Here is a 13,388-nt window from a genome sequence, read left to right as displayed (position 1 = left end):
CATCCAACATCTACAGTCGCTAAATGCGGTGTCGAACTACACCAGCAAGTCAAACAACACAAATCCAATGATTATGTTTAAAATGTACATGAAGATGTATTAGAATAATTAAAGTTTCTTATTTTGAATTCCTGATCAATTGTGTTTGTGTCAAAAAGCCAGAGGGGTAAACACTGTGTGCTCAGTTTAATCATTTAGGAGACTGCAGGCCAAACAGGAGGGGGAGGGGTAAGCCTATACATGTCTGATAATATTGAGGGTAACAGTTGAACATGGTGTGATTCATTACATTCGGTATTGATCATCGTTATCTACAGGCCCCAGATTAGGTACGAATTGCAAATAACAGTAATTGAATTACTCTCTCTTCTTACATTAAATCTGCAAATGAGGTTAAATGAGCCATTAGACCATAATGTTTTTTATATTGGTTTGTTATAATGAGCTTGCATGCAGAGTTCACCAAAACAGATTAAAGATTTATGTTCATTATTTAATGTTAAGCACCATTTACTCTTGTAGTTTCTTCACTGATTGCTGATAAAGACTTTTAATCTCCTGTTTCAAACAATACATTTTTCAGACAGAACAGAAGTTAAATTTGGACTTAAAGTTGAAGTGGAACCCATGCACAGGAGAAGGTGGTGGACCTTTTTGAAAAGTTACTGTATATCTATTTCTATGGAAATTATGATAACAGGAAATCAATTACAGTAAACTAAAATTAGACCATCCTCTGAAAAGTTATTTTCTGAAAATGCCATCTATTTTAATAAAATATAGTGAATATTAGAATATGTTTTTATTGGTTGGGAGACAGAGAAGAGTGTGGTGCAGCATATCTCCAGCAGGTGGAAGTGTTGCATGAAGACAAATGGGAACCGTTTCAGATAAATTTCTCTTGCAGTCCTTCACCAGCGAGTGCAATTTAAGTTTTTATGAAACACATAAAGGCAGCCATCTTATTTAACTTAATCCACACTAATCACATTTATTATGTGATATATTAGCAAATGAATGATAATACCAGACAATGATAATCATAAGGCACCCTAACTACCCAAACACACAAAGCCGTTACATTTTCATTACATGGGCTTTCCTTTCTGTGTATAAATGGGCTTTTAGACAATTAGCCATTCTAGTGACTAATGTCTTTTTATGCTCAACATCTGCCCTGAGGAAACAAGCTCGGCATTCTCCATCCCATCTACAGTACAACAGGAAACCAGGTTTGCACTTTTAAGTTTCATTTTCCCTCTCTATTCTCTCTCTATTGGAAGAGTCATGATCAAAGTGATGAGTCATTCTCGCAAGTTGTTTGTGTACTGTATGGATCAGCTGTCAGAGTTTTTCCTTCCTCCTCAGCCATTAGCACCACTGACACTGGCAGAATGGCACTATCGGAGTGGAGAAGTATCTTCAGCATCAAAGGGAAGAAACTTAAACAAGGAGACTACTGGCTTCTGATGTTTGATGAAAATCTTGTGCCTGACAGTCCAGACCTGGGTTGGAAGCAGTACATCAGGAACACATGTGCAAGGTCAGTGTGCTGGTAGACTACTGTTAGTAACATACACTAGTCTATGTGTTAGGTTAATTTAAATGACCAGTTCTGAAAGTTTTGCAGCTAACCTAATGTGATAGGCACATTACTGGGATAAGAAGAGAGGTGCACAATTGAGAAACAGGCTATGGCGATGTGCACGAGAAAAACGTAATAAATATGAGAACATTTCCACCTGAAGTAATAATGCAATAAAAGTAATGGGCTAATTAAATAAATATCTTTCTCCAGTCACATCACATTACGATTCATATGACATGTGACATGCATGAAGTTAAAACACATGAGCTCACAGTGGACACTGGGCCTAAACTACACCAATATTTCCTGTCAGCAAAAATGTTTTATATCTAGGCTTTGTGGATAATGCAGTTATTTATTGTTTTACTGTAACATATTGCACAATAACATCAGCATTTAATGCAGCACTAGAGAAGAAAAGCATTACAGATTTATAAAAAGATGATAGATGATAAAAAGCAGGCTTCTTGGACTTTTATTGCACACCTATGAGGCTAAAATGTGTTGTGGTGCCTCAGCCCTAGTCTCGAAAGGCTGCTATAAGTTTTCCAAACCACCAGATGTCACTGTGCTGTATTTGAAGATCCAAAGCTTTGAATCTTTTTTTCGCCACAAATAGAAAGAAAGCCCCAAAGCTTCCTAAGGCTTCATCTGCCCATCACTAGTAAGCTGGAAGGAGGTGACGTCAAATTGCTCTTTCTCCTCCCATTTACCTTTTGCACTGGCTTCAGTCAAACAACATTATTTAGCCAGATAGTCAATAATTTGACTTTTAAACCCAGTTATATTGATCCTTCTTCCAGAGCATCGATGCTTCCAAGTAGTGTGTCTATAGCTAAAATTTGAGTTCCAAGTGTAACTTGGATCCTCTGTCATTTTCAAGGTTCAATTGCACCAAGTGCGGAAGAGGCTGGCCTTCGAACCGGGTGATGGTGGTCTTCCACATGTGCCTGACACGCGGGGTGGGAATTGTCAAGGTGAGGCGCTTCCGTCAGAACTGCAAGATGTGTGACGAAGCTCCAATGGAGACGGCCAGCATCTCCTCCGAGAACATCGGCATCCTCCTGGAGAATCTGGTGGAGAAGATAAGAATAAAATGCTACCATGAAAACCTGGGCACAGGGAACAGGCATTTTGTAAGCCTGGATGTCAAAAGTCCCCATGAGCCTGAGCATTGTGAGGCCTGTAAGCTAGGCATCTGTGCAAGGAGTTGAGCTTGTGTCACTTTTTACTCAGCCTTTCATTAATTAAAAAAATGTGTCATATTTATCTCAGACTGTCTGTATTTATTCTTGAAGCTTTGTCATTTCATTAGTTTTAATGCTTTTTTATGCCTAAACTCATATTAGCAAAGCATCAATTGTGTAAGACTTTTCCTCATGTCATTCTCTGTCATTGTATTGCTTCCTCTATCAAATCAATACAATAATCAAGTGCATGTAAGCTTTCACATTTATTCTTGTTGGAGGTCAGTTTTCTCAAAAGCTTGTTTGTTCAAAACAAACAAACCTTCTTATAAACAGAAATGTAATAGATAAATAAAGCTTATACAAGCAATAAACTAAATGTATTTGTGATTTGTAGTATGGTTATTTTCCATTTTCAAATAAATTGGTTTCATTTATTAATTATTTAATGTGTAAATATGGCACTAAATGAGAGAATAAAGGTCCAACATTAATCTGATAAATCTGATTTTATTTCAGTTAACCCACACTAATCACATTCCTCATGTGTGATATATTAGTGAATGATAATCATAAGGCACCCAAACTACCCAAACACACACAAAGCAGTTGCATTTTCATTACATGGGCTTTACTTAATTTAATTTCTGTGTATAAATAGGCAATTAGTGAAGCAAACCTGTTGTACCCCATTCTATTCATTGCACAAAACTAGACCTGAAACTTAAGGAAACCAGTTTTCAACTTTAAGTTTCATTTTCCTCAGACTCTCTATTGGTAGGCTCACAGTTAAAGTCCCTCAACCAAGAGATGATGAGTGATTCTCACAGGTTGTTTGTACACTGTACAGATCAGCTGTCAGGGTTGTTTTTCTTCTTCAACCAGCGGCACCACTGACACTGACAGGATGGCACAATCGGAGTGGACACGTATCTTTGAGATTAAAGCAAATAATCTTAAACAAGAAGACTCCTGGCGTCTGGAGTTTGATGAAAGTCTTGTGCCTGACCGCCCAAAGCTGGGTTAGTTTAGAGTTAGAGTTATATTGAGAGAAGTAATACCAGACAATGATAATCATAAGGCACCATAACTACCCAAATACAAACAAAGCTGTTACATTTTTATTACATGGGCTTTACTGTCTCTTAATTTCTGTGTATAAATAGGCTATTAGGCAATTAGACTGTCTGGTGACTAATGCCTTTTATATGCTTAACATCTGCCCTAGCAAAACAAACTTGTTCTGCGTTCCGTACGAAACTTAAGGAAACAAGTCTTCAACAGTTTTACTTTCTATGATCACGATTAAAGGGCCAGTTCATATTTTCTATAACTATGCCTTCTGTCATTATCAAGGTTTGACTGCAGGGAGTGTGGAAGAGGCTGGCCTTCGAACCGGGTGATGGTGGTCTTCCACATGCGCCTGATAGACAGGCAGGGCGTTGTCAAGGTGAGGCGCTTCCGTCAGAACTGCAAGATGTGTGACGAAGCTCCAATGGAGACGGCCAGCATCTCCTCCGAGAACATCGGCATCCTCCTGGAGAATCTGGTGGAGAAGATAAGAATAAAATGCTACCATGAAAACCTGGGCACAGGGAACAGGCCTTTTGTAAGCCTGGATGTCAAAAGTCCCCATGAGCCTGAGCATTGTGAGGCCTGTAAGCTAGGCATCTGTGCAAGGAGTTGAGCTTGTGTCACTTTTCACTCAGCCTTTCATTAATTAAAAAAATGTGTCATATTTATCTCAGACTGTCTGTATTTATTCTTGAAGCTTTGTCATTTCATTAGTTTTAATGCTTTTTTATGCCTAAACTCATATTAGCAAAGCATCAATTGTGTAAGACTTTACCTCATGTCATTCTCTGTCATTGTATTGCTTCCTCTATCAAATCAATACAATAATCAAGTGCATGTAAGCTTTCACATTTATTCTTGTTGGAGGTCAGTTTTCTCAAAAGCTTGTTTGTTCAGAACAAACAAACCTTCTTATAAACAGAAGTGTAATAGATAAATAAAGCTTATACAAGCAATAAACTAAATGTATTTTTGATTTGTAGTATGGTTATTTTCCATTTTCAAATAAATTGGTTTCATTTATTAATTATTTAATGTGTAAATATGGCACTAAATGAGAGAATAAAGGCCCAACATTAATCTGATAAATCTGATTTTATTTCAGTTAACCCACACTAATCACATTTCTCATGTGTGATATATTAGTGAATGGTAATCATAAGGCACCCAAACTACCCAAACACACACAAAGCAGTTGCATTTTCATTACATGGGCTTTACTTAATTTAATTTCTGTGTATAAATAGGCTATTAGGCAATTAGTGAAGCAAACCTGTTGTACCCCATTCTATTCATTGCACAAAACTAGACCTGAAACTTAAGGAAACCAGTTTTCAACTTTTAGTTTCATTTTCCTCAGACTCTCTATTGGTAGGCTCACAGTTAAAGTCCCTCAACCAAGAGATGATGAGTGATTCTCACAGGTTGTTTGTACACTGTACAGATCAGCTGTCAGGGTTGTTTTTCTTCTTCAACCAGCGGCACCACTGACACTGACAGGATGGCACAATCGGAGTGGACACGTATCTTTGAGATTAAAGCAAATAATCTTAAACAAGAAGACTCCTGGCGTCTGGAGTTTGATGAAAGTCTTGTGCCTGACCGCCCAAAGCTGGGTTAGTTTAGAGTTAGAGTTATATTGAGAGAAGTAATACCAGACAATGATAATCATAAGGCACCATAACTACCCAAATACAAACAAAGCTGTTACATTTTTATTACATGGGCTTTACTTTCTCTTAATTTCTGTGTATAAATAGGCTATTAGGCAATTAGACTGTCTGGTGACTAATGCCTTTTATATGCTTAACATCTGCCCTAGCAAAACAAACTTGTTCTGCGTTCCGTACGAAACTTAAGGAAACAAGTCTTCAACAGTTTTACTTTCTATGATCACGATTAAAGGGCCAGTTCATATTTTCTATAACTATGCCTTCTGTCATTATCAAGGTTTGACTGCAGGGAGTGTGGAAGAGGCTGGCCTTCCAACCGGGTGATGGTGGTCTTCCACATGCGCCTGATAGACAGGCAGGGCGTTGTCAAGGTGAGGCGCCTCCGCCAGAGCTGCAAGATGTGTGACGAAGCTCCAATGGAGATGGCCAGCATCTCCCCCGAGAACATCGGCATCCTCCTGGAGAATCTGGTGGAGAAGATAAGAATAAAATGTTACCATGAAAACCTGGGCACAGGGAACAGGCCTTTTGTAAGCCTGGATGTCAAAAGTCCCCATGAGCCTGAGCATTGTGAGGCCTGTAAGCTAGGCATCTGTACAAAGACTTGAGCTCGTGTTACTTTTAACTCAGCCTATTAATCTAAAAAAACAAGTCTTATTTATCTCAGACTGTCTTGTGTTTATTCTTGATTTATTCTTTTATTTGCTTTCATCAAAAGTTTTAATGATGTTTTATGCCTAAACTCATATTAGCAAAGCATCAATTGTACTAGACTTCCCCTCATGTCACTGTCATTGTATTTCTTCTTCTGTCAAATCAACACAATAATCAAGTGCATGTACTTGGTGGTCAGTTTTTCTTTAATATATTAGTTTGTTTGCTCAAAAGTATTAAACAAGCCTATTTATAAACATAAATGTAATACATAAATAAAGCTTATACAAGTGAATATGGCACTAAATGAGAGAATGAAGCCCTGTCAATGAATTATGAGACTTATAAAAAGTAATTAAGGTAAACAGTAGAATAATGAAATATTAAATATAATATTTGGACATGTGCAGGTGACAATTTTAGAAAACGGGATATTGTACACAAAGTAGGTTCCTTCTATTATGCATGGTGTCAGCTCAAGAGTCTATGGCACACAGAAAGTGATAAACTACATTTATGACAGCAGCAATTATAAGCAGTTTCTTTGAAATAAATATAAGAACTGCACAGTCAGCACTCGCAGCAATGTCAGGAAGGTGGAACAGACAAAGGAAAGAGTGCCACCTACACTGTCTCACACTTCACTAACAGGGGATTCAAAGAAAAGGCCACGACTGTCGTAGTTTCTCTCTGTGACTGTCAGGAACACCGCTGCAATGAAGGCTTGACAGCCTCAAAGTTTCAACAAAGTCAATGTCCTTCCTAATAGTTACTTCTTTCAATGTGGGAGGCTTGAATTGACTATTTCTGTCCATTTGTAGTCAACACTAAGTTCTTTAGAGAACAACATTGTGACAACTTGTTGAACAGCAATTATATAACACGAAGAAAGGTTTGGTTTGCAGGAGGAGCAGAGTTGTGCAACCTGTTTAATTTTTTTTAAAACTAAAAAAGGTGGCCCGACAGGATGCTTGAGATGACACCAGAGGACACGTTTCTCACAGGCCAACCACTGTTTATTTGCGTACGACCAGCAGGTGTGACACTGAAGCCACCGTGGTCAGTCTTCACCTCCTGCAAGTCACACACTGCGGTACAACACATTAACTGTGGTTTATCTGTGTTTTGTATGAAACCACTTGCAGGGAAAGCAGCTGCCTTGCAGAGTTTTCCATTTCCCACATCATTTGCCAGGGGGTTTGTCCACATCACGCGTGGTTTACAGGGGCACTATGTATATCTTGGCCACTAAGGCTGAATTTAGTCTTGCAAGAGTTAGTTTGGCAGGTAAGTGGTGGGGTATGCCTTTTCTGTCTGGCAATGGTTATTTATGGATCAGCCCAGCCGTCTATTTAGATTAGATTTAGTGTGATGATCATTCTGTGTGCTCTACAGACAAGTGATACAGAAGAAACTGCTTTCACCTGACAACTGTAGAAAGATAAAGATTTAACTCTTGACAACATGACATCCAAGGATACTGCACTGAAGGTATCTTCTCCTGATGCATATTCTCTATGTTATTTCTGAGACTTAATGCAGTACTAGTTATAATAAATCATCTCTATAACCAATGATGTTTCTTAAATAATGAATCCCTCAACCTCAATTCTTTTAAACATTTTAATTGTTTTGTTGTAATTGTTGTTTTATTCTAGTGTCTCCCTCCATCAGTCTGGCCCACTCTGGTCATGTTTCTCATTCTTATGCCAGGTAAGCTTCTTAGTAAGCACAACACTGAGCGTTAGGCATGATGTCATGTACAATTATACAATGTATTATGTATGTGCAATATTGAATAGCCAAATACTTTTAAGTTAGTTAATCGAAATCCCAATGCTTACAGGGAACTAACGCTGAGACAATCTCCATATTTTTTAATACATTTTGATAGTTGCAGGTCTGCTGTTTTGTTGAAAATCAAAAGCATGTTTAAGACTGCGCTTTTTTTTTATCTTCTCATCAGCTCTGTGCAGTGCCATTGAGGTGAACTGCTCTCAACCAAACCAACCCGCCCTGCTGGAGGCTCTGAATCCAGTCTTTAACCTGAGCGCCATACGACCCGTCATGGATATGACAACCCGCACCAATATCAGCACATTCTTCACCATGTATGGGATACTAGGAGTGGTATGTTCAGCACTCAGTAGATAAGGATAAGTAGCATTCTACAGTACACTGAGTGTGTATATGCATTGTACCACTGAATGAAACTCTTCAGAAGTCATTTTTATACCAGGAGGGGCTTTTATACATGGATAATTTAATAATAGTCAACAGAAGAGCGACACATTTTATCACTCTGCTGCTGTCTTCAACCAAATGTAACCTGAATTAAAAAACGTCTTTATGTCGTTGTGCTCCACCTTAAGGATTCATGCTGTCCCCAAAAAGCACATCAGGTAACACTGTCATCATAGCTCTTCTTGTCTTCCAGGATGAAAAGACTCAACTCTTGATGACTTACATTTGGCTACATTATGTAAGTACTGCAATCATCCATTGTAATTTTGCAGTCAGTGATGTAAGGATAATTGTGGGATTATCTTTTGTGAATGATGTGATTATTACTTATGGCATACCTGCTCTGTGCTTTGTTGTTTTAGTGGTGGATGAACGAGTTTGTCCGCTGGGACCCAATCCAGTGCGGCACCGACAAGATTTCTCTTCCCCGAAACAAATTTTGGGTGCCAGATATTGTAATCAATGAATTGTGAGTTGCATTGTATAAATATATAAAACCATGCACTGTATGATCTGTATATACAATAGAGTCATCCTAGCACACTCTTATCTTACAATACATCTTAATTAAGGGATAAGGCTGGTATTATGCTATATTTTTCTTAATCTCAGCCGCAGATTAATATACATTTGGTTCTGTAGTGAGTATTTCAGGCAGCAGGATGGTTTATGTCAGACTGACTCAAAATAAACTATAGTGCCCATGTTAGATGTAATGAAGGAACATGTCATCCAACAGTGAAGCCCTGTAGCACAGAGGAAAAAAAACATATCAGATTCTGGCTAAACAGGCAATGCTTTTTTATGGGATTTGTTGACAATAATTAAGAGGAACAAGAGGTGACACATTTAAATCCTGAAATGCAAACTGCATGTCTCTTCAACGTTATGCCTCTTTTGTCTCTGTGGCATCTTCAGTGTGAAGCATCACATAGCAGCCGAGTTGGTTAACATAAATGAGCTTTGTGCCACTTACTGACAAGTTAGCGCAGCTGCATATCATATATATAATATGACATTTTTTGAACAGTCTGTAAAAATGGCACTTTGACTGGAAGAAAGAAAAATGTGCAATTTGTTTCCTCTGCTTTCATGCTGCAATTTAGAAATAGGGCTAAATCTATTTCCTGTTTGTAGCAGTGGATAAATTAAAAGGTGCAATGCTCTCATTTTGCAGACAATTCTCTCATAACTCCTCTGCTTGCTTCTGTCCTGCAGTATGGATGAAAACACAGCTCCCTCTGTCCCGTATGTGTACCTGTACAGCGATGGTAGGATACATGACTCTCATCCAGTTAAAGTTGTCAGCTCCTGTAACCTCGATATCTACACCTTCCCCTTCGACATACAAAACTGCTCTTTGACTTTCAACTCCTACATCCACTGGGGTAAGGCACTCCACTTCACAATGAACTGTCCTGGTGTCAATTTCTATTTTTACATTACAGTTTAAATAATCATGTATTTTGTTTGTTTGTTGGGAAGTAACCCAAAGTTAAACTGTAACAAGAATATTGTGTGGTGTGTGATATCTTAGACTCACTGTGTTTTTGGGCAATGTTTTATTGTTGATACATTATGAGCCAATTTCAGTTACTGAAAATGTATTTACCTGTAATCTATGCATATCAGAGAGTTTGAAATAGTGTTCTGCTGTCTCTACCATGTTTCCTTTTCTGTCGGGATGATGAGATGTTGGAATGATTGATGAACATGAATGAAATAGATATAATATATATAGTATATAATCTATACGGATTTCATGAAACTATGAATTCCTAGATCTCTGTAATGTGGATATGTGTGGCCTTGACTTTACGGAATTGCATATTTCATCATTATTCTCTCCCCAGCGCTGGACATAAAGATTTTCCTGGGGAAGTCTGTAGAGCACATCACAGAGCACTCCAAGGAAGTAATGACCACCATGGGGGAATGGGAGCTGCTGGATATCTCCTCCTACAAGCACAGCAACGGACTTGATGATGGTCATTACATTGATGATCTTGCATTTCATGTAGGTTGATTGTAATGTCCTTAAATTGGAGTAAAAGGACAGTCAATTGCATTTCAGGCTCAGATTAAAGTAGTGCATATTTGGTAGGAAAGTAAGCAAACTGATATTGTGCAATTTCTTTACTTACATTTTAAAAAGCTCTGAAATGTGTTAATAGACTTCGCATTCACACCCAGCTCATTTTGCTCTGCTCAACTTTACTTGAGAACAATAAGGGCCACACTAGATATCTACCAACTATGACTGAAGATGTTTCTAACATTGGATGTTTTTTTATCATCATTAAGCTTTAAGGAGCGTATACTTTGTTATACGTTATTTGTTATAAGTTATTTTACTAATGGAGAGTTTCTGCATACCAATCAATAATTTCATGTCATGTTGAATAATCTAATAGCTAGCTTGAACACTGTGTGGCATTCTCTCAGAAGAACAAGCAAAAAAAGCTTAATTTAAAAGAAGACAGTTTTCAAATGTGCACAGAAAGGGTACCTTTTTTTCCTTCCCTCTGCAGATCAGAGTGAGGCGCAGAGCCACCCTGTACGTGGTGAACCTCCTGATCCCCAGCTGCTTCCTCATCACAGTGGACCTTTTCAGCTTCCTGCTGCCTCCCCAGAGTGTGGACCGGTCCTCCTTCAAGATGACCCTCATCCTGGGCTACACAGTCTTCCTGCTCATCATGAACGACCTGCTGCCTATCACTGGAAACACCATACCTCTCATAAGTCAGCGTTATTCAGACTCAGCAAAGGTTCTCTGTATCTACTGAAACCTGTTACATCTGTAGCTTGCTCTAGTTGTTGCTAAGAAGCATCATACATCTTTTGACTCAGTACATCTGTCCCCTGTCTCTCTCTGCCAGATGTCTTCTTCTCTATCTGCTTGGCTCTGATGGTGGCCAGTCTACTGGAGACTATCCTCATCACCAATCTGCTGTGTGGCTCCGCTGACTTCTCTCCCGTCCCTCGCTGGATCCAAGTGTTTGTTCTGCAAATTCTGGGCCGTCTTGTTTTCCTGCCTCAGAAGACTAAAGAGCCAAAGGATTCAGGTATACAGTTTATAGGTAGTTTTACAGTGGTTAATTATATGTATGAAATTTAGAAATGTAAGATTACAGAAAATGACTGAATATACTGAGTGGATCGGCTCAACGTGATTGTTTTTACACATACACCACATTGAAGGAGTAAATGTAATGAAAGAAAATACGTTTTTTTCTTAAAAACTAGACATGAAAACTGTGGTGGCACAGCAAACAGCTGATGAGGGGCCTCCAGAGGAGAGTGGGCCAGCGGTGGAGGGCAAGGCCCTGCAGGAGCTGAGGAGCCTGGGTAGGGACCTCCAGGCCATCCGCCTCCAGGTGGAGCAGCAGCTGGGTGGAAGCCAGAAATCGGAGGAATGGATCCAGGTGGGTTTCATCATAGACCGCCTGCTGTTCGGCCTCTACGTCCTCTTCATATCAGTCAGCTTCATTACCATCATCATTATCTGGGTGAACTCATACAGTCAGTAGATAACTGCTGTCTGTTCTAAGAGGCTCCTTTTATTTAGCCAGTGCCTCAAATGTTTGTTGAATTTTGATCAATACGTGATCATTTTTGATGATGTGTTTTGGAGCCAAGACATTTATACATACTCTAAAGTTATTGTACTATTGTTAATAATATCAATGGTAATATTATCATTATTGGACATTAAATTAGCTCTACTACATTAACTAGATGTAGTTTTAAGCCTTTTGTGTGATATTGTGCCATTTTAAAATGGAGGAAACCATTGTACACAAAATAAAATTACTTGAAGAAATTTCATTCAGTTTTCGATTGACATTCATTTCAAACATAATAATCATGTTCCAATTGTTTTTTTTTTTTAATTCATTTAAGTGTCCGTTTTTAATCCATAAACAGTCAACAGCCAACATCATTAAAAAGTGTAGTTATCTGCTGTCAATGGCTCCCCCAAAACAAAATATAACGATGAAATAAATCATGTAAGATAAATTGCAGATATCATTTGATCTCTATAGAATATGATCATACTTTTAACAAAACTCTAAAGAAAAGGTTGCAGAAATAAGCATAACAAATACCAAAAGATAATGACTTGATCGAGACGCCTATTAACCAAACATCTGAAAAATATCTACATGTTTAATGATGTTTGTTCTGGAGACATGTAGCTAATGCCTTTACCTCTTGTAATCATGGAATGTTATTTTAATTTTGAGAATGTAATTGTTATTGATTCATATTACATAGACCGAAACTCTACAATTATGAAATAATAAACTAAAGACCAGTTTTAGAAATCAAAGCAATAAACATTCGTGTAGTTACACACAGAGTGAACAAATCATTTGGCACACTCAAAAAACAGAAGGGGCCTAGCCCAAAGAATCTTGTATCCAAACTCTATAGAATATATTTACCCACTTGCAAATAACATAATAAGCCAACTATATACTATTTTCTTATCTTGAAGGATATTATATGATTGTTTCCTATTGCCTGGATTTTGTGGGATTCAGGCGTTTTCAGGCATGCCACATTTGAAATGAACTCATCTCTAGATGTAGGTCTTAAAGTGCACTTACATTAACAAATACATTTAAAAATTTCCACACTTATCTACATCATGTCTGTATTTGCCACAAAAAATGTGTGAAGACAACTTTATAGGACAGCCCTAACCACCAGCACACTGCTCAAACTAACAACCGCTTTTGACTCAATGTTAATGTTTTTAGTGCTGCCCGCTGAAAGTCAGGCCTTCTAAGGTTCTATTCATCTTCATCTCTGTGCTCATGCATGGTAAGTAAAGCTCCTATGATACGGTGATATCTATAAATCTCCTGCTTGTTATTGATTTCCAAGAGTTAATTATCTCACACTTATGATTCAAGTCAGTTACAGTCTGCCAACTGTCCAGTATCCGAACATATAAAGGCA

At 38.2% G+C, this 13,388-nt stretch overlaps 2 protein-coding genes and 2 pseudogenes across 2 annotated transcripts; all 4 read left to right on the top strand.

Moving 5' to 3' along the window:
* Positions 1 to 1,337: 1,337 nt before the first annotated feature.
* LOC139287937 (receptor-transporting protein 2-like) lies at positions 1,338 to 3,115 on the top strand. Its single transcript, XM_070909154.1, has 2 exons — positions 1,338 to 1,543; positions 2,472 to 3,115. Exons 1-2 carry the CDS (start codon positions 1,395 to 1,397, stop codon positions 2,800 to 2,802), a joined length of 480 nt encoding a protein of 159 aa, XP_070765255.1. The 5' UTR covers positions 1,338 to 1,394; the 3' UTR covers positions 2,803 to 3,115.
* Positions 3,116 to 3,668: 553 nt separating this feature from the next.
* Positions 3,669 to 4,537, top strand: LOC139288065 (receptor-transporting protein 3-like; annotated as a pseudogene).
* Positions 4,538 to 5,336: 799 nt separating this feature from the next.
* Positions 5,337 to 6,130, top strand: LOC139288153 (receptor-transporting protein 3-like; annotated as a pseudogene).
* Positions 6,131 to 7,408: 1,278 nt separating this feature from the next.
* On the top strand, positions 7,409 to 11,950 carry LOC139287758 (5-hydroxytryptamine receptor 3A-like). The gene is made up of 9 exons (XM_070908927.1): positions 7,409 to 7,463; positions 8,143 to 8,306; positions 8,614 to 8,658; positions 8,783 to 8,889; positions 9,639 to 9,808; positions 10,274 to 10,437; positions 10,952 to 11,162; positions 11,300 to 11,485; positions 11,667 to 11,950. The coding sequence occupies exons 1-9, from the start codon at positions 7,409 to 7,411 to the stop codon at positions 11,948 to 11,950; spliced, it is 1,386 nt and encodes a 461-aa protein (XP_070765028.1).
* The last annotated feature ends 1,438 nt before the right edge of the window (positions 11,951 to 13,388 follow it).

Source organism: Enoplosus armatus, chromosome 7 (genome assembly GCF_043641665.1).
Source record: "Enoplosus armatus isolate fEnoArm2 chromosome 7, fEnoArm2.hap1, whole genome shotgun sequence".
NCBI lineage: Eukaryota > Metazoa > Chordata > Actinopteri > Centrarchiformes > Enoplosidae > Enoplosus > Enoplosus armatus.
This window is presented reverse-complemented; position numbering and strand designations above follow the sequence as displayed.

Bases quoted from the DNA above. Each gene is read 5' to 3' on its own strand.
- LOC139287937 (XM_070909154.1), top strand. From the start codon at position 1,395: ATGGCACTATCGGAGTGGAGAAGTATCTTCAGCATCAAAGGGAAGAAA. The intron at 1,544-2,471 runs GTCAGTGTGCTG...GTCATTTTCAAG, and splicing joins ATCAGGAACACATGTGCAAG to GTTCAATTGCACCAAGTGCG.
- LOC139287758 (XM_070908927.1), top strand. From the start codon at position 7,409: ATGTATATCTTGGCCACTAAGGCTGAATTTAGTCTTGCAAGAGTTAGT. The intron at 8,659-8,782 runs GTAAGTACTGCA...TTGTTGTTTTAG, and splicing joins CTTACATTTGGCTACATTAT to TGGTGGATGAACGAGTTTGT. The intron at 11,486-11,666 runs GTATACAGTTTA...CTTAAAAACTAG, and splicing joins TAAAGAGCCAAAGGATTCAG to ACATGAAAACTGTGGTGGCA.